General features: G+C 42.1%; 2 protein-coding genes across 29 annotated transcripts in view; one reads left to right on the forward strand and one right to left on the reverse strand.

Moving 5' to 3' along the window:
* The window catches only part of ank3b (ankyrin 3b), a 158,084-nt gene that overhangs the window by 87,554 nt on the left and 45,363 nt on the right, over nt 1-25,167 (reverse strand). For 7 of the 28 annotated variants that reach the window (XM_071463723.1, XM_071463718.1, XM_071463715.1 and 4 more), the window contains exon 1: nt 23,914-24,705. The exons of 2 other annotated variants lie outside the window; for them this stretch is intronic. In XM_071463723.1, coding sequence (XP_071319824.1) covers nt 23,914-24,027 — 114 coding nt within the window. In that variant the 5' untranslated portion in view covers nt 24,028-24,705. Of the gene's footprint in view, nt 1-3,868; nt 4,108-23,913; nt 24,712-25,167 lie in introns of those variants that run through there. 19 more of the 28 variants (XM_071463729.1, XM_071463728.1, XM_071463744.1 and 16 more) reach the window with 13 other exon arrangements.
* LOC139609333 (microfibril-associated glycoprotein 4-like) lies at nt 5,350-9,392 on the forward strand. Its single transcript, XM_071463775.1, has 6 exons — nt 5,350-5,439; nt 5,526-5,591; nt 6,716-6,913; nt 8,138-8,234; nt 8,816-8,983; nt 9,069-9,392. The coding sequence occupies exons 2-6, from the start codon at nt 5,586-5,588 to the stop codon at nt 9,317-9,319; spliced, it is 720 nt and encodes a 239-aa protein (XP_071319876.1). The 5' UTR covers nt 5,350-5,439; nt 5,526-5,585; the 3' UTR covers nt 9,320-9,392.

The following is a 25,167-nucleotide window of genomic DNA, read 5'->3' on the forward strand; positions in this document are numbered from 1 at the left end:
ACTATTTAGTCATGTATTCGTCAACAACTATAACTCCTCCTGTAGGCACACATGAGTGGAGGCTACAACTAGCCCTGTCTTTTTAACTTATATTTATTTACATTTTTGCAAACTGGCACCATTAAAAGTATGCCAATTGGCTATTAACAGTTCCTGTTTGAAATGCACCCATGGGTGTACAGATATATATCAGTGGATTATAGTGATACTTAAGAAACCCTAAAAACATGATGATTCTCAGGCAAGTTCTGAAGTTATATAGAGCATCTTTTTTTCCTTACTTCTTAACATATTTATGGAAGAAGATAATGATATCCTGGGAAGTGTAAATCACACTGAATCTAAAAATATGTCATCATCTTGTCACTCTTGAGAGGTCGTTCCTTAAAGTACTTAATTGCCTCTATGAACTGTGTATTGATAAAAGGACCAAACACCGAAAAAAACAGCCCATCCCTTTCAAAACATAATGAACACATACAGGACTTTGTTTCCACCATGGATGTAATGAACAATGATGAAATATGCCCACAGTTTACTTCTGGTGTAAAGCATAACAACATCCCGTAGAGGTTAAGCTGAAGCTGAAAGGCTAAGCTACTGTTAATGTCTGTGTTAGGCACACAGGATGGCATACTGCTAATTATCTCATCACAGGAAGGCATCAACAATAGCAAACTGCTGATCTGTGTACTTTTAAAATACACGATTGAGAATTTCACAATAAAGCAGAGTAGCTAAAGTAATTACAGTGTTTCCCTCTGGCCTGCAATAGAATCCATTCCACTTCATTGTATAATTAGCGCCTGTCTTTATAATTCAGATGCTAAACACAAATGCAGTGGGAGTGAAAACTGAATGAAAGGTGCAGCTCAAATATGTGCTGCATGTTTCTGTACAGTACGTAAACCCAGCCCTCAAATTCAATTTCCTTTTTCACAATAAAACGTTTAGTGAGAATTGTTTCTGCCACTGTTTTATAACAGCAGCACTTGAGAAGCAGTGCACTGTGGAGGTTTTTTAAGGCACAGTGCCAAACCTTTTAAGTTAAATGTGGCACGAGGCTTGGCTGCTCATAATTCAGAGCATTATCAAAATCCCTGTTCAAAGCTTGGCCCTCGTAGAAAGAACTCTCATCAAAGTGAAAAGAGTATTTCCCAGTTTTGTAAACTTCACACTAATAGCTGCACATCGCACAACAATGAAAATAAGTCTTGTTAGACCACACAACTTGTCACAGCTTTTATATTTTCATTACATAACAGAGAATCAGACTGAAGATAGAACTAACAATATCACATGAAAAAAAAAAAAAAAAATTGTAAATTTTCGTTATTTGAACCGGTCATAATTAACTCCAAAGATCTTGGAAGGTTTTCCTCTGTAAAACAAGTTTCTGGCTGCATTTACAATAAAAATACACAGCATCATGTTCTAAATAAGGTTCCACAGATATGGATATACAGCTAGAAGGTGCGTTTCCATGCACAATTTGAAATGGCTAACTCAAGAACGAGTAATGAAAAAAGGTGAATTTCCAAAACGTTTCAAGAAAATTTTTCAGACTATTCAATAAAGCAACATTTTGCAAAATTAAACCTGAAAAACCTTTGTTACATCCAAGTCATGGCGCCTGCTGTATCCAGTTCCAAGAGAACTGAGAGTTTAATTGAAACGATATTGTGACAGGAGAAACCCAAGCTTTATTCGCATAACATGACTCAGTGGAAACACAGACTATTCACAATTGTGTTTTATAGACTTTTCTTAAAAAATGTAACCTATTTTGCACAAAACTGCGATGGAAACCCGGATAGAGTGTGTTCCATGATTAACCAGAACAATGAAATTAAGGGAACTGCAAACCTAAACGTCTGCACTGGATCCTTTAGCGTCCAGAGATAAGAGACGAGTATGGATCTTCAGTACTTTACAACAGCACCACTGTATTTACAAGCCTGTGTGGGTGAGGAAATGCTTGTCTGTGTACTGGTATTGCTGCACACTTTCAAAAAGAATGAGAAAACATTATGATGTGAGAAGGTAAAGAGACAAAAAACAAAGGGCTTCTTGCTTTAGTGGAGGGGAACTGTTGCATAACAACAGTTCATGTATGTGCATGCCATCAACTTCCACTGTTTTCACTCTCTTGCCTCTCAGGTTGCCCCATGGGTGGGTGCAAGTCAGGAATGCAGTCCTCACTATTTCTGTGCCCACATTAGAGCTGAAACAGCTGATAGATTCATTGAATAGACGATCGATCGAAAATTTATCTGCAACGATGAATGCTAATCGATGAATCACTGGGTCCAGCGTCTGGCTTGTGAGCCAAACAAGCAATTTGAATTAATTTGAAATGAAGCCACTAACTTCTTTGCACTAACTTCTGACATTTTTTTAGACCAAGCAATGAGGTAGTCAATCAGGAAACTAATCTGAGGATTTTCAATAATGAAAACAATCCTTAGTTGCAGCTCTGGTCCACATAGCACGAAGCAAAAAGGCTTGTCATCTGGAAATATGTGGAAATGACTGAAGTTGTTCACAAAAAACACAAATTCACACAATTTTTCCAAGGGATATGGATCCTATTTTGTCTCCTATGATGTGTTTGATTATGTATCTGTTAAAAACATCAGATTTGCATGTAATTTGGTCAAAATGCAGGATTATGATTGAATGATTTTGTTGGTAACCTAGGTACTGCAAAATCTGAAGATCCAAGCTGAAGTGCAGTTGAAGTTTAAGGCAGCAGCAGTGGAGACTTGTTTAGTGTTGGCTGAGAGTCACTCCAGTGTAACCTTTATTTATCCACGAGAGATATGCAAAGAATGCTACAGTCGCTCATTTTCCACAACACGCCGCTTCACACACGTACAGTGAGACACATTCCAGCATGGCAGCTGCCCCCTGCGACCAGCGACGACGCCCCGGACCAGAGAGCAATACTCAAACATAACACCAGCTGAGTAATATTCAACAGAAACACACGTTTAATGAAGGACTTTTCAAAGCCAAACAATATTTTTTTAACACCACAGTATGTTAGACTTACATCCACTAATTTGGTTTTCTTCGCAGCTCAGACAAATGTTGCAAAATCCCAGCTCATATTTCAGTTTTTGTCTCTAACTCGCATTAAACTGCTGCTCAGGCTTTATTATGAACCAATGATAAGCTAAGAAAGCACATACTGCAGACAGAGTATCATGTATCACCACATTTCCTTATTACAAGGGCTCATAAAGAGCTGCCTCACTAAGTGGAGTTGAGAAAATAAACTAATTAAAAACATCAATCTCTCTTCTCTTCCTCTTTTTTTTATTTTTCATCTCTCTTTTTGCCCTTTTATTCCCCTTTTCTACAAAGACACAGAGCATGCGCCACTGTCCAAGGTCAGGTGCCTCCATTCACATCACTGCATCATGAAACTGTATCCACAGGCTCTTACTGTATGTTTATAATCTGCCAGAATGTATTCATGTACAGTAATGATGCACACAGTGAAGCAGCTAGGAATGCAAACACACACACTAGCAATTACATATATATATATATATATATATATATATATATATATATATACCCTCACACACATATACACGCACACTGCAGCAGAGTGGTGCAGCAGTGTTGCCACTGCGACCCGTCCCATCAACCATCCCCAAGCCTATAACCTCCCACCTCATCCAACAATGTCCCACGTCTGTCTGGACCGGTAACCGCCACAACATCACTAAGTCCTACTGGCTATAAATTTCCCCAATCTTGTTAGCATGAAAGCAGTGCAGCAGGAGAGAGAGGGGGTGAAGTCTGTTGACAGTCACTGAGCTCAGTGACTTCAGAGTAAAGTACAGTAAAGACTTACTTCTGCCAAATAGTCTGCTGCCTCCTCCACTGCCATGTTTCTCAGCCTGCAGCTCAAAGTGTGAAACCTGAGCACTCAATTACTGTAGTAGCTAGCCCTTAGCCTGGCAGCTAGGGAGAGAGGGATGAGGGGCAAGAGAGGAGAGGGAGAGCAGAGGGGGAGGGACAGTCTGTGTGAGAGGGAGGGAGGGAGAGAGGGAGAGAGGGTGAGGGAAAGACAGAGAGTGAAAGGCTATGAGTGAAAGAGAGAGAGAGGGAGAGACAGAGAGAGAGATAGGGGCTTTATGTCACAGCTAAAAATACCTGGCTCGCGGTGAGAAAGTCCAGAGCATGGAGGAGGAGGAGGAGGAGGAGGATGGGGGAGGGTGGGGGAGGAGGAGGGAGGGGTGGAGGCAGAAGAGTTCCGGCGTTAATCTCAAACCAGCTCTCACAGGAACAACACGGGATCAGAGGACAATGCACAGCTCTGAGTGTGCAAGTGTGTATGAGTGTGTGTAAGTGTGTGCACAAAGCCACGACAACTTGCTGGAAGCAGAATATGAAAATGAAAATTTCTTTCACATTCATGCAACTTCACACTTTTTACTTCACTACATTCAACAGGGAAATGTTTTTAATTTATTTTAATAAAAGCACTTGATACGCTGGAAATGTAACCTATAGGAGGACCTATACAGGACACCTGCTTCAGGCCTGTCTGACTTACCATATCCACCTCCACTGAGCTCAGCAGGTGGTTGCATGGCAAACACACAAGCCACTGCACCAAAAATAATCTCCAGCATGAAAGGACTCCCTCCTTATCTGCTCTGTGGATGCACTAATGTAACCACACCATACTGTGGAAGTCAACCTGTTCTCCTCTAGTTTCTGTCTTCAGAGCAGAGACAACTCGCTAGTTCAGCAACCCAGAGGTATTCAGACAGAAACACGAGGCTCCGGGGCCCCGAGCCTGACTGACAGATTAGCCGGATTTGGACGGTTCCTCAGGTATTAAACAGGCAGGTAGCTTTGGTCAACTTGTTGCACTTAACCAATAAGAGTTCCAACTCAGGGAGAAGCTCGCTTAAGCTTGTTCAGTTGAGTCATGAGTGTAAGACCACGATCATCAGAATCATCACTGGTTGGGCAAAGAAAGACATTTTCTGAAATCTGATTAATCAATGGAAAAAATAACCAGCAGCATCATCAGTAATAAAAATAATTTCAACACGAGTTGCTTTTGAAACAGGAAGCAGCAACACAGATCCTAAAGATGTTAAGTGATGCGCAGACTTAAAAAATAAAAATAAAATTTTTCTTAAATGTTTAAAAACTTCCAATCTCAGTCTGATTGTGCGCTAAAAGATTACATCTATGGCAAAAACTGGAGTAAGCCAGAACTAAAATTGAGCTTTCCCCTGCTTTCAGTTCAATTTGATGCGCTAACCTTGACTGCTGAGAGAGGGGCTGAAACAGCACAGAGCAAAATAAACATTATGTTACTCATTATCACAGGATGTTACAAAGGGCAGACAAAGGCATTTGCACCAATATAAAAGCATCTGCTTGGTGTGAAGACTTTTCTCGCTGGTAAGTTCAAACATGGCATGATCACACTTTAAGCTTTAATGATCTTTATAGGTACGGTTAAATGCTAAAACTGTGTTTGCTTTCAGTGCAGTAGAGCCACGCTGCCTCGTCTCTGCAAATCACTCGACGATCGAGACGATTAAAGAATGATGGTAAGAAACACGGAAACCAGATGGAGCCATTTCACGGTCCCATTATCTTGGCCTTAACTATCAAATTGCGGGATAAAGTGCATTTTACTGACCAAAGACTCCAAAGATGTGATTTAATTAGCAGTGCAATGATTAGTCAAGTCATTTATTGGTCGATTAATCGACCAATGAATCAGCAGCTATTTTGCTAATTGATGGTTTTCAGTCAAAACTTGTAAACATTATGCTGGTTAAAGCTTCTCAAATGTGATGTTATGATGCCTTTCTTTGTCATATCTTATTGTAAACTGGTTATTTTATGACTATACTATAATATAATATACATTTTATAGACTTTTTATCAAACATTAGATTTAACTTGTTACTGTCTTCCTCTTCCCTTCACCGGGGTTTGTGACTTCTAATGAAATTTACTTCAGGGACATCACTTGAGTAAATTTCACAGACTTTGAGAGACTTTTTGAGACACTTACACACCAAAAGATGACTATACAGACTTTAATGTGTAAAATCTGCAAAACCCCCCATTCAAAACTACTCTCAGACAGTCTTAGAATGAAGATTATAAAGACTCAGATATCATCAAATTACATCCCTGCAACTCTCTTTGAAACAGGTAGAGTAATCCTATCAACACAGCATGACTGCAGATCTGAGTCTACTACAGGACATGAGCACTCATTACCAGAAAGTCTAAAAATAGAGAAAGGACAGGTCTATTCATCACCTCCTGATAGCCAAGTATGAACATTGGACTATCAAACACGGTGGTACCAGAGCCTGACTCATGACCGCACCAGATTACAGGGTCAATCCCGGCAACAGCCACTTGTCCTGTTCAAGTCTCCTTGAGCTTGACACTGAATCCACCTAATCACTTGGTGTCTGTCAAACATGCCAGAGGAACACGGGGCATAAAGATACACTCAATACTGCTTTTAGTGGCTTGAATATAATATTCACACATTTATGAAAACAGATGAACATTTTCTATTTTAAGAACAAATGCTATTTAAACTTGATATGAAAAAGTATTGAGCTCAAGGTAGCTGTGAACAGTGCACGCAGGGTGTTGTACATGCATTTGTCTTTACAAAACATTTTTCTTTTTCTCTTTGCCACAGCTCAGAGTTGTGCTCGCAGTACTGCTGCCAGTAGCAGCTTATCAGTCCCTTCTGCCTACGGACTGTAGTGACGTCTACAAAGCTGGTTCAAACCTGGATGGCGTGTACACCATCTATCCAGCAGGCCCCACCTCTCCCGTGCAGGTTTACTGTGACATGAGCAAAGATGACATCGACAGCTCTGCAGAGAAGTGGACTGTGAGGACCTCATTCATCCGTCTTTCTCAGAACCTCAGACCTGTGGCCCTTTTCTGATTCTGATCTACAGAACAGCCTCCCAATCTCAGCAACGAGACTTGTCCAGAACCTTTCTCCTCATTTCACCGTTTCAGTTAATTAGTTAGTCAATCGACAGAAGAATAATAGGAAAGTATTTTCATAATCAATTAATACATTTAAAAAAAAAGAAAATGTCAAAATTCTCAGCCTCTTAAATATGTTTTCTGATTTTCATACTCTTTAATCATAAACTGAATAATCAATTAATTGATTAATTGAAAAAATAATCAATGGAATAATAGAACATTAAAATAATAATTAGTTGCAGCCTCAAAAAATCCCGACTCAAATGTTTTGTATTTGGGACAAGGAAATTTTGAGATGTCCAGGACTGAATGAGTTAACCTGCCAGGAAGACATGCTTTTTAAATTAAATTAAATTAAATTAAATTAAATTAAATTAAATTAAATTAATGATTCAATATAATTAGATTTGACCACTGCAGAATAGCAGATGACATATTATCACCTTATAAAGTGGTAACATGTCACTGTCAAAAGGTTTGGGCAATATCCAAAATTTAATATCTTGATACTGTCCAGTACAAATAGTCAGATATATGATATTTTTGTCATATTTTATGTTTCAGGTATAAACGATGCTGCAACTAAACAAGCAATTATGAAGCAAAGCAGTGAAACGAGGGTCGGACTGGGCAGCAGGGTAACCTGTACAAAACTGAAGAAAAAAAATCTTATCTTTTCTAATATTTGATATTATCAAATATATGAGATATTATCAAAAATCGCCCTATGTCTATTAAATAGACAAGTAGCAACATTAACATTTATTTGTATTTGTGTTTATAATTAATTTAAACATAATATTCACTCTGTTTTTGGTCTCCACCAACTCCTGAGGCAAATATCTGGCTTTTAAGCTGCTCGATACTTGATGTTGACCAGCTAGCTGCTGGTTTTGAGGGTCCGCTGTTTGGTGCTGGGCAGGTAGTTTATCTAAAAGCAGCTTCTGGAAATGAGGTTGATGAGAACAGGAAGACTGAATGAAAACAGTGAGCTGGAAGTCTGCAGAGTCACAGTTTGATACATTTTTCATGTAAAATATGAATTAGTGAAGCTTTAATTTGTCTTTTATTGACAGTTCTCTTCCCTTTGTTTGTTGAACCTGTATCTTAAAACCAGGTCATTGTGAAAAGACAAGATGGCACGGTGAACTTCTTCATGAAGTGGGATCACTACAAAAGTGGATTTGGCAGTGCTGCTGGAGAGTACTGGCTGGGTATGAAAGAAACTGTTTACTGACAAGACATCTTTGTAAAATTCATTCGCACTTCTTCTTTTAGACCTCCATGAATGCATCCCGCCTCAGCAGCTCTTTCAATTGCAGTAAATCAGCATTGGGAGCACTGTCCATGTAATAGCCCACAGATGTTTACAGATGTGTGGTGCATAAAGATCTACATCCCTTCACTGTTGTATCGTTTGACAGATTTGTCACAAATATGAGGCTGCAACCATTTTCATTGTCAGTTAATGTTTCCTGGTTTACCGATTAAAGTCTTGGTTTATATAACATTTGTTCAATTGTATAATGCACAGAAAAGCAGAAACATATTACTTAAACAACTGTTCAGCAAAATAGTCGGCGATTAATTTTATATCAACTGACAAATCATACAGAAATAATTGCTAAATTGTATCAGCTTCACTTTTCTAAATGTCAAGTAAAAAAGAAAATGAGTCAGAACAGAAAATGCATGGGGGTTACGGGCCATCCGGCACTGACACTGGCTCACAGATTCTCCTTTCATGGTTTAAACCAGTTTACTTCAGATGATCACCGTTTTATTTTTGAATCAGGCCTGGAGACAATGCACCTGTTGACCCAGGCCAAGACCTATGAGCTGAAAGTGGACATTGAAGACTTTGATGGCCAGAGGGTCTTTGCCCAGTACTCTTCCTTCACTGTCGGTCCAGAGTCAGATGGATACAAGCTAAGTCTGGGAGACTTCATCAGGGGACCAGCAGGTGGGACACTTTAATCTTGACCTGACTAAAATGCACCTCTTTGTTTGGTTTGAGTTAATCAGTATTTCTGGTTTTATCCAATCAGGAGACTCTCTGCACTTTCACAATGGGCAGAAATTCACCACCACTGACAAAGATCAGGATATACATAATTTAAACTGTGCCAGGATAGCCTATGGAGGATTCTGGTACTCAGGCTGCTCAGGTGCTAACCCCACCGGGATCTACGCCTGGGGACCCTCACCACATGTGAGTGGTATACACTGGACCACTTTCAAAGGGCTTGATTACTCCCTAAAAACCATGATAATGAAGATCAGACCAACTGCAGCTTAAAAATGGAGCCAGGTCTAGAGTCACTGTGTTTAACTGCTGATTCACAAATAAAAGAATGAGCAATGTTCACACTTCGAACAGTGTCCACTTTATTTCTGTGTCTTTCGTCTGTTTTCTTCCATGTGTTCTCACACCTCCTCATTTTGGAGTAGGGCTTCAGCGAACAATTGTTCACATATTCGATCAATCTGCCATTTATTTTCTCAATTAATTGTTTAGTCTGTGAAAACATCTTAGTTATGTTTTTGTCTAAAACCTTGAGATTTTCAATTTGCTGTCAAAAAAAGACAAAGAAAAGCAGCAAACTGTCACATTTCATAATCACTGCAGATCTACTGTGCAATAATGGAGTCAAGCTATATGCACTATACTCCAAGGTAATGTGTGTGTGTGTGTGTGTGTGATGGACAAAACTCAGTGCAGCACAGGCAAGTAACACAAGTTTTAAGTCACACAGACACTTACTGACACCCACACACACACACTCTCAGCTCGCCCGGTCATTAATTTCCAGGTCCTCTATCAGTCCCTAGTGGTCCCTCAGTAGAACTGCATCAGCTGCAGCAGGAGAGCAGAGCATTTTCAGTGTGGCCACTGTCCTTAAATGTAAACAGGAGGAAGAGTCTGACCCAGTTTGTTGTGAAGGAAAGTGATTAAAGTGAGAAGTACACAAAACCCATTTTCACTGCCATCAATATTGTGTCAAGATCGACTGCACGGCCTCTTAGAAAAAGACCTCTATCATCTGTTACTTTATATATGATGACATCAACAGAGAATGGGCAGATAAAGGCAACCTGTGCGTGTGTGCGTGTGTGTGTGTGTGTGTGTGTGTGTGTGTGTTGTCCTGCCTCTGACTGGCTGTTGAGTTCTGCAATCTGATTGGCCGCTCGGCTACTGCAGTCTCAGTATTCTCCCAGCACTTGAGATACAGATGGAGGAGGATAAAAACACAGCGTACAAATTCTTCACCTCCTTTTTTCCCCCCTCCCCTTCTCCTTTGTTTCACATTTCATCACAGCTGAATGTGAGAGACTCTACGCGTGTGTCGTCATCTTTCAGATACATTTCCATTCCTGAATCACAAATTGGTCATAATTTAAGTCTCTTTTTAAGATGTTCAAACTCCAGACATCAGACACATGCGGTGTGCGTCAAGAAGCCCTCCCTTAGTCTGTCCCTCATTAGATCTCCCTGCAATTGGCTAATACATGTGCTCCACTCTCTCCTCATTGGAGGACGGCCGATGACGTTGCTGCTGCTGGACTGCAGGCACTGTGCTGATGTAAGGCTGACTGCACATCTATACGTCTGTGTGTGTGCGCGGTGATTGATTAGCAGGTAGACGCACTAGCCCACCCAGAGGAGAAACAGGGAACCAGACAGAAACACCTCCAGACAGACACCGGTCCCGTCGGCTCTTTCTCAACTGCATGTGTTCAGATCGAGGTGTCAAACACTACTGCTTAAAGATAAAAAAAAAAAAAAAAGACATTTCTGGAAGACGGAAAGCATCAGCTGCTGTGCCACTGCTCTCTCCTGACGGGGAGGAGCGCTGGTCATGAATAAATTAACATCAGACCAAAAACACACACGGTGCGCCAACAGGGACGTGTGCGGTGCACGCAAACAGCCAGACTGCCTCTACGTGCACACAAAGACCTTCTTTATCACAAGATCTGCAACATCTAAGAGAAGTGACACACACAGACATGGGAACAGAAACAAGGAAAAGCACAACTGATAGTTGTTGGGATATTAAAGAGGTCAAAACTCCAGCATCTACAAAGATGGGTTGGGCGTATGGTCATCTGTCTCAGGCTGGCAGAAAGGTAAGGGAAGTGTCCAATAGAGGGTAAATATGGGTAACACCATATTTAGTTCTGGAAAAGTGCACCGAATGGGTGGTATAAGTGTTCCTTCAATGTGGCATAGGACGGCCCCAGAAACATTTTCATTTAAAGAAACATTGTTGAGATATTTCAATCTGAACCAAAGTTGTCGACCGACACCCAACCACACCGCTGGCTAAAAATAACATGCTACTTTTTTATCATAAATACCAAACATAAAAAAAAACTGGTTATTAAATAATTGTGCCCATGAAATATATGCCAACTAGTGGACAAACCGTGTCATTGAGCTGGATGCCACAGTCTTGAAATATATGATTTCTTTACAGTTTCATTAGGTTTTATTTGTTTGGTTTGTGAATACATTTCAGTGCTGTCATTTTAATTAAATTTTCACTCTACATTGTGTTTTACTGTTTGGAAAAATATGATGAAAGGAACTCTTCAGTTGTCAATATCATTATTTGAGTTTAAATGTTCGGTCAATTAATCAATAGATAAATCAATCAACAAAAATTCTAATAATCAATTCACTGTCACAAGTACTTTTTCAGTGAAAAACTGCCCAGTATGCGCTCTTTCAGCATCTGAGGATTTGCTGCTTTTCTCTTTTTTACATCATAATAAAATGAATATTTTGCAATTTAAAGACGTCACCTTGATGAATATTTTTCTCTCCTTTCTTTGTCAACACACTAAATGTTTCACTGATCCATCAAAAAGATAATGAAAAGCTACCTTGTTAGAATAATATTTTTATTATTCTCTTTTCACTTCAAGTTGTGTGGAAAAAAACTGATGAACGATGTGATTAAGAAGCACATTTGATGTTATTCTAACATTTCTGATACTGCAGCTCCACTTCCTGTTTGCTGCACTAAATATTAGTTTTTCACTCGATGGTCAGTCACACGTGAAACAAATGAGGAAATGAATGAAATCTAGAGTAAACAGAGATGACAACAGAGAAGTCCTGTATGAGCAGCAGCCTTTAGCTTTACAGCTCATAGCGAACAGAGGCAATTAAGGAAATGGTCGGTAAATCAATAGAGTACTTTAGCTGCCTGTACAACATCAGCACGGCTGTTTGCCTTCTGCTGACTCTCAGACACTGTCGCAGCCTATATTCTGCATTTATTCCTCTTTTCTCAGCTGTGGATAACTTGTCCACATGTAAGAAAACTTGGAGTACCTATTTATTTGCCAACCTTGAGAGTGTCGTAACGTACAGTTCATTTGAAAACACTTTTAAATCGAACATCTGTAACAACGTGCAGACGTTTCCATCAGGGCGGCTCTGGACACTGGAGATACCTGGCAGTGATGTTATGACTGTGGCTCTCTGTTTAACGTCTCTTTTCTCATCTGCACTTCAAAACTTGGAAGTCGGTCACAAATTGTTTTAAATGTGTTGCCGCTTTAATCCCAGACGTGCATGATGACAGGTGGATAGACTGCTACGAGTGAAAGTGTAGAGAGCTTACAGAGAGAAAAACACAGTCACATATATTATATATATATATATAAATAGAGAGAGAGAGAGAGAGAGAGAGAGAGAGAGAGAGAGAGAGAGAGAGAGAGAGAGGAGGGAGGGAGTGTAGGGAATTGTGTAAATGAGGACAGTGTTTTTGGCTAACACCAAACACTGTGATTGCTGAGTGCAGCTCTGCCAGAGAGGGACTCTGAGTGCTTTGCAGGCCCAAAAATGAGGCTGGTGAGACTTTTATTGGAATAGATGAGATGCTATCTTAGAGCATGGTATTCAGTTTTCATAACACATCCATGACCTGGACAGGGTTGATACAGTCAATCACAGAGGAAACAGGGGAAACTCACACACAGGAAGTTCACACTCACACTTAGATTCACATTCTCAGGCGAATTCACTGAGAATGTGGATTCTCCTACACATGCATGTAGGAGGAAACTGAAACTCATGGAGGAAACGCACATGAACGCAGTGAGAAAAACACAAACTCCTCACAAATCTTAAAGCAAAGGGAGAGATTCTAAGACACTTTAAAACCCTGCAATTTAGATTCAAATGTGTACCTGTTGTTGTTTTCATAGGAGTCAAATCTGAACACACAGACATGATACTGCCAGAGAATATCATCATCTCTGACGTCCATCATGAAAAATATCCATAAATCTGCTTAGAAAGCACAGAAAAAGACCCTCCTTACAACTGCAGAACTTGCCTGAGAATTACCACGTTTTTAAGTTTTCTTCAGTATCACAGTAATCCCCTGACATCTGTGCACTGCAAGCAGAAGCAGCTAATAGCTAATTCGGCACACTTCCAATTTGCCAAATGTAAACCCCCTGGGGCAGAGTAATGGGGGAATTGTCACATTTTTCAATGCTTTGCAGCAACACAAGAAAAGCCCTCCACCTTCAGTGTGCACCTAATACTTAAGGCTTTTGGCATCTAAACATGACTCCTATGTTGTATCATAGAAAATGAATTAGCTCCTCAAAAGAGCATGTGGGCGACAACCTCATATCACCGCAGAGTTATGAGGCAAAGCTGCAGCCAGTTTTCTTTTAAAAAGGAAGAAGCAGTAACTTGGACGCTCAGACTTAAGAAAGCTAACGTCTCTTTTCTCCTGCTATTGTCTCAGTGAACAGTCAGTGACAAGAAACCGACTGAGCACTACGAGAAATGAGCTTAGTGAGAAGGATTTTCAGAAGCTGACTGCTGTTATGAAACGCCCACAGGATGTTCTGATATACTGTTCGGCTTTAAGAGCGATACAGATGAGTGGAGGATGCTGCTGTAACCGTCGTTAGTCCTTCATCAGATCATGTACTGTAGGAGGACATGAAATCTACAATAGCTGCCATCGCTGGTAACTAGGACTGCAGTCATTTTTTTTTTTTTTTGCTGTTATCAATTCATCTTCTTCATCTTTATCTTTTAATTTTCTTCCTTTTATCATTAATTGACTAATAGAGTAATTGTGACATCTCTAATTTATCAAAAAGTCCAGTTTAAAATGGAGTCTAACATTCAGCCTAAAGTGGCGACGAGTTGGAAAATTATGACATGGCTCAGATAGAAAAATGAAACTTCACTACACCTCTGTTCCACGGCCCGAGTCTGGCCCATATACTTCCACATCTGGGAAGATTCCAGCTGTTATCCTCTGGTGTTTACTGACAGCTGGAATTGGTCCAGATGTGGTATCAGCATCTGACCATCATGCTCTCTATGGGCCGTGGAACTGTGTCTATGTATAAAATGTGCGTATGTATGGGCCAGCTGTAGCTTGCCATCTGGGCCCCGGTATCAAGCACGAGACTGACAATCAGGTCTGTGCGGCGTCAGCAGTAAAGCAGGTGTTGTACCGGACCGATGAGGTGAAGAGGGAGCTGAAAAGTTTTCCACCCTCACCTGTGGTCATGAGCTTTGGGTAGTGACTTAAAGAATGAGATCGTGGATACAAGTGGCCGAAATGAGTTTTCTCCACAGGGAAACTGGGCTCAGCCTTAGAGACGGACGGGGTAAGGAGCTCAGAGTACAGCTGCTGGAGGTCCTCCCGGCTTGTCACACTGCTACCACGCCCAGGGATCCCCCAGGAGGAGCTGAGGAGAGAGACGTCTGTGCTACCTTGTTTGACCTCCTGCCACTGCGACACGACCCCAGATTAAGAGGCTGAAAATGGACGGATGGATGTTGTTAGGACGGATAATGAGAGCGGTCAACGTTATTAGTTCGTCCTATTAATAGTTTTCAGTGTCACTGGCCTCTCCTCACAGGATACAATCACCGGACTGTATCGAGTGACTGACTAAGACAAGACCAGCCCTCCTCCTCTCTCCTCTGTCTGTCTGATCCAGGCGGGTCTCCTCCCCGCTGCTCACCTTCAAAATGTCCGCTACACCCTGAGAACGCGGCAGAGAAAACTCCTCTCACACAAGCACACACACACCCACACCCTGCCTATGTCGTGACTCTGTGCTGGACCGGCGCCACGCATCGACACCTCACCCACTGAGAGCACACGCAGCGTTGAAACATCACATAATCCTGCCCTTTGTCTTTCTCCCTTTTCATATGATACGCCAGCGTTTTACCCCGACTGCCACCAGCACATTTACCCTGAAGACTCAGAACTAAACAACAAACAGTTTCTTTTCTAATTCCACATAATATTCTGATAAGACTCCCACAAACACACTTTCATCCTTTCATCCATCCTTTTCAAAACTCACATATCCTGTGCAGGTGAGGGGCTGGAGCCAGAACCAGGAAACTCACTTGTCAAGGCCGTGCAAGCTCTGGACAGGTTAGTTCATTAGCTGCTACTAGCATAACACACCTGCACCTCCGACCCCAGCGTCAGCAGCCGAGCAGCACTGTGTGTAGTGCAGGTGATAAATCTGCTTCTAGCTCCTTTTGGTTTTGAACTGTCCATCACAATAATAATCATAATATTATTATCATTATTACAATTCAATTGATTTAAATCTTCTGCTTCTTCTTCTTATTATTATTATTATTATCATTAATATTATTATTATTATTATAGGACAATAATAATACAGGCCTGTATTGCTAATTGTTATAGATATTTGAGTTCCAATGAATAGTTGATTAATCAATTAATCAGTCAACAGAAAAATATGACAATATGTTCTCTGATTCCAGCCTCTGACACTGCTGTAAATTGAATTGCTTTGGGAAACTGCAACATTTTTCACACTGACACACACACACATCAACAGGGAGGTGTCTCATTTCACTCTGAATGATTCAATATATCGTGATGTCGAAGCGCTTAATGTAATCTGGCTGTAGAGATGGAAACAAAAACAGTGGTGCGTTCAGAAATGAGAAGGCAGGATGGGCTCGATCTGCTGAGATACAAGTGTGTGTGTGTGTGTGTGTGTGTGTGTGTGTGTGTGTGTGTGTGTGTGTGTGTGTGTGTGTGTGTGACTGAATGGACTGTCCCAGTTCTTAGTGTCTTCCACTGCAGAGGAGAGGAGAGAGCTGCGGGAGGATAAAAAGCCTAACTAACAACATCCTCATCTTCTCTCCGTCTCTCTGCCCACTCTCCCATCTCCTCCTCTCTTTCTGTCCCCCGTCAGCTCTCCCTCTTCATCAACCCCTCTCCTTCATCTAACTCCATCTCCGTCTCTAATTCCCCTTCATTTTTAATTTGATTTCACCCCCCCCCCCCCCCCCAATATGCAATATGTTGTAAATGTGTTCCCCTCTCCCCCACATCCCCATACAACCCCTCCTCGTCTTCCCCATCCACCAATCATGATGCCTGACAGGCTCTGCACCAATCCTCTGGCGCAGCAACCCCCTCTACAGCCCTGTTACAGTGAACAATATATCCTGCCGCCGCGAGGGTGGCGTCAAACATGTTACTTTTCTCATGGCCTCCCTCTCCAGCGCCTCTTGTCCATCTCCTCTCTCCTCCTTCATCCCTTTGCTTTCCTTTCAGATGTCATCTTGGCTCCCTGCTCTGTCCTCTCTCTCCTCCAGCTGCCGTTTCTCCTCTGCTCTGTAATGGAGTCGTTGTATAATTCATAATGCTCTCTCCTCAGTTAGGTCAGGTTGTTTCTGACTCTGTCGTCTCTGCTGAGCGCTGTCAGGTTGTCTGTCTCGGCATCTGGCGCTCCAGCTTGCAGATGTTCACGTTGTGTCAGGCTAGACGTTATCTTACAACTGACTCTGTGTTCTTCTCGTGATGGTCCAGTGGTGACACTGTTTGATGGGTGTTACGCAGCAAAACCACCAGTAATCAAGAAAAAAAGTTGCACTAATCAAAAAAGTGACTGCGTGTCATGTGAAGAGAGTCTCTTCTACTGCCCTTGACAGAGAATTATCTCTCGACTCTGCAGATCCCCTCAGCTCTACGGAATATTTTAGCATCTTTTAACTCAAAAATCCCCTGATAAACCTGCTGAATGTCACAGCGCAGCACCACATGGCAGATATGCAAAGTTAGCAACTAGCTGGTGAACGCAGAGCAGCATTTAGCAGCTAAAGAGCCGGATATTTCCTTCACAAAACCAAAACCAGCGCTGAAAAGAGAGTGAATACTGAACTTAAATTCACCAGGTGAACACAGACATGACTCCACATCAAGGCTAACGTTGCTTTGTGCCTGCTGGATGTGAAAACAGGCGACTGTTCGCTAACACATTCAGATTAGTGTTGTGTTGTTGTGCTTCCCAGAAGAGGCCGAAAAAGAAAAAGAATTTCTATGATATGTTTATGTTCATCTGTTTACATCATTTATATTCATCCTGTGCTAAGCTTCACTGCTGCACCCCCAGTTGCCTTTTGGGGCAAACTGATTGATTAGTTGACTGATTGAAGAGTGGACTGGACTGGGATGGAAGCAGGGGAATGTAAAGGGGTTCAACTAAAGATTATTACCATTATTGATTAATCCGCTAGTTCATTTTCTCAAATGAACTGAAAACAGGACATTTCTTTATTATTGTAATAGTGTTTTATTATTATTATTATTATTATTATTATGTCACTTTCTGGGGTTTTTTCATCAATAAAAAAATCTTTCTTCGTTACAAAAATTGACCTATTGATAGAAACAACCTTCCTTGGAAGTATAATATACTGTAATTACAAAATCATCCTTATTATAATATTATGCATCTGTAAATAGCATCTGTAAATAATGGTTGATCTTAACTTGGACATTTTTCATGCTGTTCCTCAAGTAAATTCTTTGCTTTTTAAAATATTTTTTTCAAAAAAAATACTTGGACATTTTTGGATTAATTTAATTTTTTTCCTACAAACAGACAATATCATCTTGATGCTATGTAAATGTAACATCTGTTTATACAGAAAAGAAAAGAAACGTAAGGCTTGAATATTTTAACGGGCAGCAGCTCTGGTGGAGCAGAGGACAAAGAGATATAGACACTCACAATGATCAGGCTGCAAATATGAATCTTGGCTTAAATACGTGTCAGGGGATTAATATGGTACAATGCCTGGTCACAGGGGACCTCTGTGTGTGTGTGTGTGTGTGTGTGTGTGTGTGTGCGCGCGTGTGTGTGTACTTCACCCCCCCCCCCAACTCCCCAGTCCCAGAAGCAGAAGTGTGGCAGAACAATACAGCCTTCTGCCAGCTGACAGAGATGCAGGGAGGAAGGGAGGGAAGGAGGGAGGGAGGGAGGGAGGATAAAAAAGATAAAGAGAGATGGGGGGGGGGGCAGAGAGGAGGAGAGGAGGCTATAGATGAAAAACGCCAGAATTGAGTTCTTCCCAAAAATAAACCTCAGAAGAAGCAGCAGCTCTTCCATCCCCCCCTCACTAATTCTCCTCTCACTTCAAAATAAGAGACATCTCCGGCAGCCTTCATACGACCTCGGTACCGTCTTATAGATCCTCTCTGAACTGAGGATATATAAGAAGATACTGAGGAAAACCTCCCTGACTATTCAACCCTGTCTCCTTGACACTAAGATTAAATATTACAAAGCTGATTTCCTAATGACTCTGTGGCGACAAACACAGTCACTGTCTGGATTATGTTCAGACAACCTTTTATTTTTTTATTTTTTTGGTAGTTAATGACATTTATGCAGCCTGATGAAGCCGTAGGGAGGAGGTCAGGGTGGATGCTGGGCGTACAAAGCTCTGGACTTGACACCAGAGACAAGTTTGCATCCTGACTCCGGCCTGTGGTTAGTTTTAGGCTTCAAAAGCACCTTGGTTACGATTAGAGAAAGATCGTGGTTCCTGTTTAAATGTTAATAAAAATATTTTGTCTAGTTCACAACAAACTTTTTCTGTATCGAACCAAGACCATAATCCTTCCCAAACTTTAACCAAAGTGCTTCATCTCCCTCAAATCGCCTCCAGCTTCTTTCCACTCTGAGATAACCTTTTAAAACCCACTGCCCCGACTGTAAATCTATCCTGCTCTCTGCTGTCTTTATGTCTGAGTGTGTGCACGTACTTGTGCCAGTGTGCGTCTATGTGTGTGTATGTGTGTGTGTGTGTGTGTGTGTGTGTGTGTGTGTTATTTCAGACAAAGGACAGAGTAGAGGTCAGGTGAAGCCGCCACCGTCTGGAGTCGCGCCATCACTAAAAGCATGAGGTCCGAAATGATAAAAGGAAACGAGTGGGCGAAGGGAAGGCAATGCCAACAGTTCTGAGTGAGCAGTGTTTTCATTGCACTCCTCTGCCTCCGAGCCTGTTTGGTTACACACACTGATTTTGTCCCGTCGCCAATTTCAGCCACTGCCCAAAGCAACACCACCCTCTTCCGCTGCCTTGGAAGGTCAGTGCCTCAGACGGCTTTTTGCACAAATATCAATACCCGGGTTATGAATGATGAATGATGCTTCAAGCATCAGAAAAGAGGATAATTCCCCAGCATGCACTGAACATTAAAGACTGATTTTAGCTGCCAGTCAGTCAGATTATCAGCCTTTCAGCCAGGCAGCTGGACAAAAACTTAGCAAAGCAGCTAATCAGTCAAACAGCCGACCGGCAAGTCACCAACACAATCAGACATAATGAATGAAGTCAATCCTGTTAGTTTACCAGCCAGCCAACCAATCTCAAAAGCACAACTACAGTGCTACAAGAGACACAACTTAAAAGCACAACACGGCTTGTGCAGTAGGTCAATAGCACGTTTATTTGGAGCAAGCAGCTAATAGATTTAATGGCAGCTGCATCGAGTGCTGGTCTCAGTGGTCATTTTTCAGCTTCCTGTGAGAAACATGAATGCATCATACCGTACGCAGCACTGGGCGCTGGATGCATTACTAAATCAATTTAAAACACAAGGTGCATGGAACAGGATTGATATTTCGAGTGTGTGTGTGTAAGATAGTGCCAAGATCAAGAAACAGTGACGGTGCAAAATTTCTCCCAATACAACAACTTTTTCCTTTTACATTTTAGTAATTAGGAAGCTTTTGAGCTGCTGGAGCCAAGACAAGCTGTTTCTACCCGCCTCTAGCCTTTTAGCTAAGCTATGCTAACCTGTTCTGACTCTGACACCGATAATAGCATTGCCCTCTAAGAAAGAAATCAGATGTGTATGTTTGCAAAGAGGAGAGAGCAGATAAAGGGGGAAGACTTTGGCATTGACACTGATCTAGTGTAGTATAAGTATCTACAGTGTCTGAGAGGCAGAGACGAAGCCAAGTCAGGTATAGACAGACAGAGAGAGAGAGAGAGAGAGAGAGAGAGAGAGAGAGAGAGAGAGAGATGAGGTGAAGTGAGGAACAGAAGAGAAAGGTAATTGAGGTGATGTGAGCCGAGGAGGGAGAGGATATTTTTTTGCACCCTGGTGCCAAGAATTGGCCCAGAGCAGACAGCGTTATAGATTTACCTTGAGCGTGCCCGGGATAGCCGATATCCCGTCTACAACATTACGCTACGAACACCGGGAAACTGCTGATGCCACCCTACACACACATCACTACAGCAACACGTTTCCCTCACCTGTTGTCTTTATAGGGAAATCATAAATCTATGATCGTCAAGGTCAGAAGTCCCGCCTCCATATCTGGTCACTTTCATGCTACTCAATGTCACAATTTAAAGAAGAGTCCTGCCTTGAATTTGTGTCAGTGTTGGATGAAAGGACGTCATTGTGCAGTAGATTCTTTACAGATCATTAGCTGCTGCGTTTGTACACGCTGTGGGCTGTTCTACAGAGAACGATGATCTTTCTTCTTTGTCGGTACGGTGAACGTATGAAGACAGAATCCAACACAGTGAAGAGCATTAATACTCTGATGCCTTTAAATCGATATTTGTGTCTAGATTTAGGTGGTGAGGAGACGCTTTTAATGTTATTTACAGTAGGACTGTGGCAAATGTCTGAACAAGAAGTTTAAAAACCTTGATGCAGGAGACACCAGTAAATCAGCCCCAACGGTTGTTTATTCAAAGGCCTTAAACAACCTATGTCTACATTCGTAGTATTGTATCAGCGCATATTGTAATGACTGTATCTCAGGAGCAAATGTGAAGCAGAGTGAGATTATAGCAGTGCAAAACCTTGAAAGCATTAAAAAAAAAAACACAAGGCAATATCTTTGTAAATGAGACTGTCCTCCTGAAAAAGGAAAGAGCCCATAGGTCGACTGTGCAAGCAGCTTATTACATCCCCGAAGCTTTATTGTTAGGCAGCCCCAAGTCGCAGCAGCAATTATGACGGACCCAAAGGAGGAAGTCAGGTGACGGAGTATGAAGAGCGACAAAGTCCAGAAACACAGGACTTTCAGACAGGTGACCGCTGTTTCCTGTTAGACACCAGCAATCCTTGTTTCTTTTATCCATGACTGTTCCACAACCTTAACTGTGTGTTTATCATTGTAACAATGACAATGTGGGTTTTTTAACCTTAATGACGTACTTACTTAAACCTAAACCACGATCTTTTCTCAATAACGAAGTTGTGGCCTAAACCTAACCAAACCATGACCGATCCCTAAGCACCTGCTTCTATTTCTATGGGTCGTATCAGAGTGTAGAGACAAACGACCTGTATGATCGATGAGGTTGAAGGACTTGTTGATGCAGGAAGGCTAGTTGGAAAAACAGACTCCAGGGAACAGGAGTGTTTTGACAAACTCAGTTCTCCTCCCTGTCCATCCACCACAGGAACCAGGGTCTAAATTCAGTTCTGAGGAGAAATCTTTACTTTCTGAAGGTCCAGAACTTTCTGGGAGGGGTTTAGAGCGCTGAATGGTGCAGATTAGTCAAATACCTTAACGTTTTCTGCAGCGTTGTTGTACATTTTGAAAAACGCGACAGCAAACAAGTTGTTTTGCTGATGGACTGACGACAAAGTCCAGGCTTTTTTGTCCATATTTGCAGAGGACATTACACATCTGTGCAAATGATGTGAGAGGCATCTGTCGAGTTTTTGATTCGTCAGCAGACTGATCGGCTTAATCTTCCCGGTGCTTTGGCCGAGCTAAGCAAGTTTCTGGACATTCCTCTTCTTGGGAAATTTGAGTTCCTGGTACTTCTGGTGGAAATGCACCTGAGGTTCAACCGTACAAATTTGTATAAATTTTTCTGACTTTTCTTCGATCATTGTTTTTTCAAAATATAATTTTACCTCTTTATACCTCAAATAATTATTCAAATGTATCTATGTGAGAAGTTAACAGGGGAATTTGGCCTTTGCTGTAGCTGCTAACAACTCATGGACATTTAAAAAGTAACAAGGGGCCCAGAGCAGGCACTTTTTTTAACACAGGTTGTGTATTGCACTTTAAAAGCTTATCACATGTTCCTTAATGTAAAATCTTAATCTCTTTGAAAAGTAACTAGTAACTAAAGCTGTCAGATGAATGTAGTGGACTAGAAAGTACAAAATTTCCCTCTAACATGTGGAGTAGAAATATAAAAAATGGAAATATTTAAGTAAAGTAACTGACTTCAGTAAAGTACTTAGTTACTTTGCACCACTGAACAAGATCTAAATAAAAAAAGACAGTTTTGGTTTTTGTGGTAAAACACAGGAAGTCACCTCTCTATCCATTTTGACCTTGATGCAGATGAGGTCACTGCTATTGACTCTTTGTGACAGGTGGCTAACCCCCAGCTAATGATGGCCTCAGGCTGGTCAACACGTACACACACACACACATGAACACACACCCAAATGTCAGCATGTACACACACACACACACACACACACAGGCCCAATCACAGTTAGACAAACACACACACGGGTCAACAAAGCCGTTCAAACACTGAAGTGCACGTCAGGGTCAGCTGAGACGTTTATATTTTTCCAAATGAAGCTGTCACCGCAGTGAGGATGGTTATTGATTTGAAGTCAGACCTATTGATCACCTTGATGTGTGCGTGTGTGTGTGTGTTTTTGTCGGTGATCAAGTCTTAACACACACACGCACAAAAACAACCCACACTTAACCGCAGGGTGTGACTGCTGATGCCTCTTGGCTCCTTTCACACACACACACACACACACACACACATACACACACAAACACACAAACACACACACAGACACACAGACACACACTTGATTTTCATCAAGAGATGGGATGTGTGGTGTGATGGCATGAAGAGAACATTTTTCATTGGAGGAAAGTTAACATGGAAACAGGGAGCGGGGTGAATGAGAACAAGTCACACACATAAAACATGCATTACCCAGAATCCTTTATACGTATATGATGAAAATAAACAACCTGGAAGAGTGTGTGTGTGTGTGTGTGTGTGTGTGTGTGTGTACATGTGTGTGAGAGAGAATTTCATATTTGGTCTAGATGCATTTTTTTTAACTCAGCAGTACAAGTGAACATCTCTGTCTCACACACACACACACACACACACAACATATTAATAGCACCAGCGCAGCCTAAAACACCCGTCTGTCCTCCATGGCTGATTCCTGTTATCTTTTCCTTCCTCTGCCCGTGCTCTCCACGCATCCATCTTTCTCTGTCTTTTTCACCCACCCACCCCCCTCAATATTCCCAGTGGGACCACCCCTCTTATCCCGCTGGGTGTGTATGTGCTAGTCTAAGTGTGTGTGTGTGTGTGTGTGTGTGGGGGGGGGGGGGGGCTGCATCATGACAAAAGAGAACCTCCTAGACTCCACTAGAGCGACGCGTCTCAAGCCTCTCTCTCCCCTGTGTCAGCCCCTATGCGCTCATTCCTCCATCACTTTTCCTCCATCAGTTTCCTTCCAAACTCCTCATCCTCCCCTCCCACCCCCTCCCCTCTTTTTTTTCTACCTTTTTCTTCACTTCACGGGAACGCTTCCTCGCCTTCTTCTTCTCCTTCTCGTCCTCCGCAGCGTTGAGGTTCTCATCCGCCTTTTTCTTCAGCTGCGAGGCGGCGTGCGCCATGCTGCTCCAGTCCAATTAATCCTCACAGGTGGGAAAAAGGAGAAGGAGGGATGGACCCAAAGTCTCCCCTTTTAGCCTTTTTCTTCTTAGCTCCTAATTATCTTTTGGGTTTTTTTTGTTCCTCTTCTCCTCGGCTGTGCTTTTGTCAGAGAGGGAGTCCTCACAGGTGTGTGAGGGGGAGACTGTCTGGGATTTTCCTCTCCTCGTTTTCAAGATTTCCCTCTTTCTTTTGTTCCTTATCTCCCTCAGCAGCTATCCACACTGTCCAGATGCAAAGGTCCAGTTTGGGGCAGGACAGAGACAGAACATGCTCCTCTGTTTCACCTCCTCAAGATCCACCACTGAGGAGGCAGCTGCTTCCACTGCTCAGTGCTCAAAGTGCAAAAATAAGTGCTGATAGCACATACAAAAACAGTGTATTATATGATCCAAAGTCTGGTGAAATTGTCCTCCTGATTAAGAATAATGTATAAAAACAGCTCAGCTGCAGGTATAATAATAGAGCTCCAGGGTTGGAGATCCAAAAAGGGGCTCAAGCTCCAGCCCCTAGCCCAGCAGAGAGCTCTGCTGTCTGGGTAGATAGACTGGTCCTGCTGCCTGCTTGACTGGTTCCCCGAGCCGGCCGCCTGCACCTGAGCACTGAGCCATCCTCTATGTACACACACACATGCACGCACAAGCCGTGACGTCTCACCGGGACATATGAACAGCAGGGAAATGACAGTGGAAAGGAGGTTGAGATGGGAGGAGGAGGAGGAGGAGGAGGGAGGGGTGAGAAAGGAGGGGGCAGAGAGAGGTAGAGAGAGCAGCTAGGGCAGCAGGAAAAAAAAGGAGGGAGTAGGGATGGATGAATACCTCTGCTCAGTACCAGCTGTCTATGGCTGAGAGATAAAGAGAGAGAAAGGAAGGCAGGATGAGACTTCTCACAGGGTACATACAGCACACACACACACACACACACACTGGGCGTTCAGCGCAGCACAGTGAGCAGAGTACAGGAGGTGTGCAGCCATGACGCTCCCGTTACGAAACTTACTTCACTCAGCCTCTTCACTATTTTCATCCCCACTGTTCTTTCTTATTGGTCACCAAAACAAGACCTGATATCACAGTTTTCAATTTAAAAAAAATATTTTTGTC

The sequence above is a fragment of the Trachinotus anak genome, unplaced genomic scaffold, assembly GCF_046630095.1.
Source record: "Trachinotus anak isolate AG129_WGS33_773 ecotype Australia unplaced genomic scaffold, CSIRO_AGI_Tana_v1 ptg000025l, whole genome shotgun sequence".
Lineage (NCBI taxonomy): Eukaryota > Metazoa > Chordata > Actinopteri > Carangiformes > Carangidae > Trachinotus > Trachinotus anak.

Coding starts and splice junctions, on each gene's coding strand:
- LOC139609333 (XM_071463775.1), top strand. Junction 8,235..8,815: donor TGCTGGAGAGTACTGGCTGG/GTATGAAAGAAA, acceptor TTTTTGAATCAG/GCCTGGAGACAATGCACCTG. Junction 8,984..9,068: donor CTTCATCAGGGGACCAGCAG/GTGGGACACTTT, acceptor TTATCCAATCAG/GAGACTCTCTGCACTTTCAC.